The sequence below is a fragment of the Vicia villosa genome, linkage group LG3 (assembly GCF_029867415.1).
Source record: "Vicia villosa cultivar HV-30 ecotype Madison, WI linkage group LG3, Vvil1.0, whole genome shotgun sequence".
Taxonomy (NCBI): Eukaryota; Viridiplantae; Streptophyta; class Magnoliopsida; order Fabales; family Fabaceae; genus Vicia; species Vicia villosa.
Genome location: NC_081182.1, coordinates 22093541 through 22100371, shown reverse-complemented (window position 1 = coordinate 22100371; position 6831 = coordinate 22093541). Strand labels below are relative to the sequence as shown.

At 28.9% G+C, this 6831-nt stretch overlaps 1 protein-coding gene across 1 annotated transcript; it reads right to left on the bottom strand.

The window, feature by feature from the left end:
* Positions 1 to 3722: 3722 nt before the first annotated feature.
* LOC131657706 (uncharacterized) lies at positions 3723 to 6098 on the bottom strand. Its single transcript, XM_058927072.1, has one exon. It carries the CDS (start codon positions 6096 to 6098, stop codon positions 3723 to 3725), a length of 2376 nt encoding a protein of 791 aa, XP_058783055.1.
* Between the last annotated feature and the right edge of the window lie 733 nt (positions 6099 to 6831).

Sequence of the window (6831 nt, the reverse complement as noted above, 5' to 3'; positions counted from 1 at the left end):
AATCTTCTTGATATCTCTTATCGCCTTTGGTGTATTCAGACAAATTGTCTCTCCTTATCAAACCTTTGATCATATCCTTTAGGTGGACGCAGTCAATAGTAGTGTGGTCGTGAATTTTCTGAAAGTACTAGTACTTCATCTTACTGATCCGGGAGGTTTCTCTAACCGAAATGAGGTTTTTTGACCCGGCCTTCTGGAATTCGGTGTTAGCACACTCTTGGTATATCTTCTCTTCAGAAGTGTTGATGGGAGTATACTTGTTATACCAGATGCGGTTCTCGCTGTCATATTCTTCATTTTTCCATTTGGATTCCTTCTCGGATGGTCGGCTAGAGCCTGAATCTATAGTCGTCTGGCTGTCTCCCTAGGAGATAAATTTTTCCTCAAGATTTATAAATATTCCGGCTCTATTCAATATCCCTTTTAGATTGTGGGCTTCCTTACAACCTAATTTCTCCCAGAGAGAGTTATCCTGCTTCAGGCGATCGTCAACATGTCACACGTGTTTGTTGGGATCTCCCTCTCTATCGTAATCATTCAGACCACATGATGCTTTAAAATATTCAATAAAGCAACAAAACGCAAATTATTAAGTATTTATTTTATATATTTTATATAGTTATAAAAAGTGATATATATATATATATATATATATATATATATATATATATATATATATATATATATATATATATATATATATATATATATATATATATATATATATATATATATATATATATATAAAAGATCAAATAACACTAAGGTGTCAAACTTTGTAGCATAACACCTCTGATAACTCTTTACTACACATCTGTATAACAAAATCCACTGTTGGATTGAAAGTTATTATCATATAGATCATATTTATAAAATTAAATATGAATCAAAAATCATTTGATATGTTAACAAGATGCTTAAAAATTAACGTCTTTCAAAACTTCAACAAAACCGTTAATTTTGACTCTTTTCTTTAATGTATCAAATAATGTTTAATTGATGTTAAATTTTATAGTTATGATCTATATGATAATAGCTTTTAATTCAATTGAGAATTTTGTAATACAGATATGCGGTAAAGAGTTATCGAATGTGTCATGTTAATAAATTTGACACTTAGATGTCATTTGATCTTTTATATATATATATATATATATATATATATATATATATATATATATATATATATATATATATATATATATATATATATATATATATATATATTGCATTATTAATTTTTAGTAATTTCTTTTTTTGAGATTTTTTTTATAGTTTTTGATACATTTTTTTAAAATATAATTTATGATATCTAACTCATAATAATGTTCAATTTTTAAGAAAATATATCTTATCTTCTAATACATTAAAAATTATATTTTATCGTTTTTAATTTTAAAAAAAAAACACCATCCATTATAAAATAATTTTATATTAATTAATATGAAATAACAGAATGATAAAAAATTCTTACTATTGAACTCTTTTAAATTTTAAATTTTAAAATTGGAAAATGTTAAGAAGTGTCTTAGAGACACTTTTTAAGTGTTTAAAATGATAAATAAGTAAAAAAATACATATATTTAATGCATTAAAAATTAAAATAATTAATTTCTTATTTGGTCTACTTAAAAAGTAGTCTTGGAATTCTCGTTAACATGACTTTTAATTTATAAAAGTTACCAAACGCAATTTCACAACTACATTTACTAGTACCTCGTTTGTTGACGATTACTCCTTTTGACAATTTACACCAAAAATATTGAAAACAATAGTTTCAATATTCAATCCTAATAAAGTCCGAACGATGGGGCACTGAAGAGTATGGGACAGCCATTTGTTAATGCTGAAAAGATTAGTTGCATGAGTGATGTAACTTGCCATCAAATTGGGATCCTAGGAAAGATTAATGATTATATAATTAAAAGTTTGGTAACCAAAGTTAAGTAGGAAATGACAATTGACAATTGAATAATTACTCCATGTCAAGGCCATGGCCCCTAATCCCATTAATGTGAGTTTAAGTGCATGTTTGGATGGACTTCTACAAGTCCCAAAAACACTTTTAGTCCACTTCAACTTGATAATTGGTTTTATTTTTTTGTTTGGATACTTTTTCAAAATCAATTCTCCTCCTCCAAAAGCAATTCTAGTAGAAGCTACAATTCCTAGCTTTTGAGTTTAGTAGAATCAATTCTACATTTATTATATATTAATTACAACTCTTTTAAATTTTCCTACTTTACCCTCTTTAATTTCCACAATTTTCTTTTTGATTTGTACTAGAATTTATTACCATTTTGGTAATTATACAATTCAAAGTCAATTTTGTTAAAACTATCCAAACAACATTAATGGATAACAATCACTTCTACATCATTGTATCCAAACATAAATCAATTCTTATAAACTCAATTCTATTAAAATCAATTCTACCAACTCAATTCTCTCAGAATCAATTATATCCACCGTCAATCCAAACACACCCTAATTATGAGAAATGATAGGTATACACTGAGCTTGACATTTACACCGTATATTGAGACGGTTATGCATACTTTTTTCTTTTGTTTATTATTTTCATAAAAATTGAAATTTGTGCCCATATAAAATGGAGCTTAAAAATTACGGTGTACCTATACGGTGTCAAAAAATTCTATGTAAAGATAGCATTCCTCTTTAATTATTCAATTGGTATTTTAAAAGAGAAATGATAGACTTAACCAAAATATAACATATACATCGCACATTTATACCATTACATCTACTTTTTAATTTTTTATAATATATGTATGTATTTTAAATTGGGTCCCACTTGCGATGAAGTGTAAAAGATATGGTGTAAGGGATAGGTGTCAAATTGGTGGTGTCAATATAGCATAGCTCATTTTTTTTAAAAAAGCTTATCCAATGGGTATATGGTTTGGGCCTTGGGGAATGTTAATCATAGTTCATGTCTTGCACATTGTGACAAAATTTAAAATTATTGCTAGATTTCAAGTTTTAAAATTCGGATGAATCAGGATTAGCTATGTTTAAGAAAAAAATTTAAAAATAAAAGTAGATTTTTATAAAAAAAATTAAAAAATAAAAGTAGATTTTAAAATCTAGACTAATAAGTTGCAGGGATTGAATTTTATGCTCAATCTGAGAATTATGGAAAAACACAATTAAAATAAATTTGGATTTCAATTTCTGAAGCTCTTACGAAAATTAAAATTCACACGTTTTTGTTTAAATATTTATGCTCAAACTTTTCCATCTTCCTCCTCTTTTTCATTTCAACAAAGTTAACAAAACATAGCAAGCAGAGCTTGTGAGCTTATTCTTGTTCAAACATTTTTTAAATTTTTTCAGAAATTCCAAATTACTACATTCAAGTTTAACATATCTCGCAAGTTCTACTCCACTACATTCAATCTAAGATCATCCATCTCTCATATTTGATTAGTTTCTAATTTCCTTTTTTTTTTTTTTTTGAGATGCATGCACTACTTAAATATGTTATAGTTATGCTCAGGGACGGATCCAGAAGTTTTAATAAGTGGGGTCAAGGTCAATTTTTTTTATACAAAAATTAGAATCACATAATATAAATATTTATAGAAAACATATAAAGACTTATGTGTAAAATGATGATAATGTATATCTAAAAAGTTAAATATTACAAAACAAAATATTACTGTATATAGAAAAATTGAAGACAACTTAATATTCAAGAATTATAATTGCTCTCTACGTGTCTTCATATTTTGAAAGTGTTGTAAAAAATTTTCATTTGCAACACCATCAAATATATCACTTTCTATGTATGTTACCAAGCAATCATTCAAAAATTCATCTCCCATCCGATTGCGCAGTTGATTCTTCACAAAATTCATAGCTGAGAAACTTCTTTCAACTGTTGCTGTAGCCACAGGCAAAAGTAACGCCAACTTCATAAGTAAATACACCATCGGATAAGCAATGTGTTTTTTAGTCTCCACCATCATTCTTGAAAGATCACTAATTCCATGTAAATTAGAAAATTGTTCACTAGAACAAACATCCATGATATAATTTTCAAGTTGATTGTCGAGTCCCATGAGCTCTATTGGAGAAAATTCAGAGGGATAAAATTGAGCCAACTTAATCAATTTTTCCTTATCAAATGCATAAAATGAATCCCGTGGACTTAAACTTGCTACACAAATAAGCAATTCACTATTCACCTCTGCAAATCTATTATTCAACTCTTGAAGTTGTCTATCAATCACTTGATAAAATACCTCGACTTGAAAGTGATGCAAGTTTGAAACTATTTCAACATTACGCCTTGGTTTTCCATGTAACATGAAGGCACCATCCATATTTATAATGTCAATACTATGCTTCTCACAAAACAATGTCACTTCATCAAGTAAACTAGACCAACCATATTCTCTCATATTTTGCAATCTTTCCTTTGATACTTTAACAAATGTCATAGATTTTACAATATCTTGATCTTTTCTTTGTAGTGCTTGAGACAAATCATTAGTAATTCCCAATATATTTCTCATCAAATGCAATTTAAAAATAAATTCAAAGGATTGCAAAGTATTCAATAATTGACGAGTTTCAACTCGTTGCTCTGCACTAAGGCTATCTTTTAAAATTATATCTAGCACATCACAGACAGAAGGAAACAAAGAAACCAACCTTAGCAATGTACCATAATGTGATCCCCATCTAGTATCTCCGGCTCTTGTTAGTGTAGTTTCTTGATTCAAGCCGCGGCCAGTTAAAATTTCTCCACTCTCTAATGCTTCCATTACTTTAAGAATTTGACTTTCTCTAAGAATATCTCTACGCTTGCATGAAGCTCCAACAACATTAGATAAATTGTTAACTACAAGAAAAAACCAAGCAATATCATCATGCTTTTTAGCAACCGCTACAAGTGCCAATTGGAGTTGGTGAGCAAAACAATGAACATAGAATGCACAATTATTTTCTTTTAAAATCAAACTTTTGAGTCCATTAAACTCCCCTCGCATATTACTAGCCCCATCATATCCTTGTCCACGAACTCTTGAAAAGCTTAAATTGAACTTTGCCAATAAAGACTCTAGTGCCAACTTTAAAGACATAGCACTTGTATTTGCAACATGGACAATGCCAAGAAATCTCTCAATGACACATCCTTTCTTGTCTACATAGCGTAAAACAACAGCCATTTGCTCTTTAACTGAAACATCTCGAGATTCATCAATTAAAATAGAGAAGAAATCATTGTTAAGATCATCAATAATAACTTTTGTGGTCTCACAAGCAGCAGCTTTCACAATATCTTTTTGAATGCTAGGTGACACTAATTTGAGATTTCCCTGAGCTTTTTTCAATACTTTATCAATCTCTTCATTATTATTACAAAGAAATTGTAGAATCTCAAGAAAATTAGCTTTATTCTTTGAATTCATCGATTCATCATCACCGCGAAATGCCAATCCCAACTTTAATAAAAGTCGAATACAATCAACTATTGCAGTTAAATGAATTCGATATTCCCTCTTAATCAAGTCAGATTGTTTGTTGATAGCAACTTCAATATGTTGTTTTTGATTCATCAGTGCATTACATTTTCTCCAAGCTTGATTGTGAGCACTATTAGGACCTCCCACATGGACATTGAGTCTATCTTTCTTTTTCCAATTTGAAAATCCCTCAGTCACAAATGCATCCCAACCTTTGTGTTCTCCTATCTCATATCTCATAAGGTAACAACATAAACAAAACACAGCATCTTTTGATACACTATATTCCAACCAACTACCAAATTCAAGAAACCAATCAGGATTGAACTTACGTAAAGACGTACCAATTTGTCGTTGGGGAAAATTATGCTCCTTTGGTTGAAAAGGCCCTTTTTGTAAATAAGCTCTTTGAATTTCATCTCGATCATTTGGATGATAACATGACATTTGATTCCTCTTTCCAGGATCAGCAGGAAGATTATCCAAATCAACATCTAAAAATCTTTTTTTCAAAGATGGCTCTAATGGTTGTGTTGATGTATTTTCCACTTTATTAACTTGTTGAGACTCTAATGTTGATTTTCTTTTGAAATACTTTTCCATTTCTAACGCATAAAAATACAACTCTAATTAGTTACTTGATTCAAATACAATTACAAGCATAAGCTTAAAATTAAAAACATCATAAAAATTAAGAAAAAAAATAGAAAATCACAACACAATAATATAATAATATATCCAAAGGAAAAAAATGAAGGAAGAAACTTACTTGAATGATTGTCTTTTAGCTTCACTTTGATAAAAGATAAAAAAAGATTTAAAGTTGGAGATTTGTGAAGAAAAAAAATAAAGTAGTTTGTAGAAGAAAGAAGAAGACAAAAAAGAAAATAGAATGGAAGAATTGGTGCTACGGTAGATTTAGTTTAGAAAAAAAAAAACTATTCAACTTCCTATGCCATTTTAATTTGCAATTACTTTTGAAAATAAAAACAATAAAGAAAAATTAAGTGTAAGATTTATGTTTCCTAAAGTATAAAATTTAAAGTAAATGAGTGGTGTGGAGACATTAAGATATTTTATGTGGGGTCAATATATCAATAACTATTATTATTAGTCTTAATGGAAAAAATCAAGTGGGGTCACTTGACCCCAATTCACATCACTTGCATCCGTCCCTGGTTATGCTACATTAGGTTTCAAGCAATAGATATGTCATATGTGTTTGATCTTAAATTGCTTTTATTTAAAATTTTGAATGGTTGTGGCTTAGGGTTCGTAAGCTCAACTTGTTCAGTTCTGGTTTTGTCGAGTTCAAATTTTGAAATTCAGACCCTTA

Excerpts from the sequence above, each read along its gene's own strand:
- LOC131657706 (XM_058927072.1), bottom strand. The coding sequence starts at position 6,098 with ATGGAAAAGTATTTCAAAAGAAAATCAACATTAGAGTCTCAACAAGTT.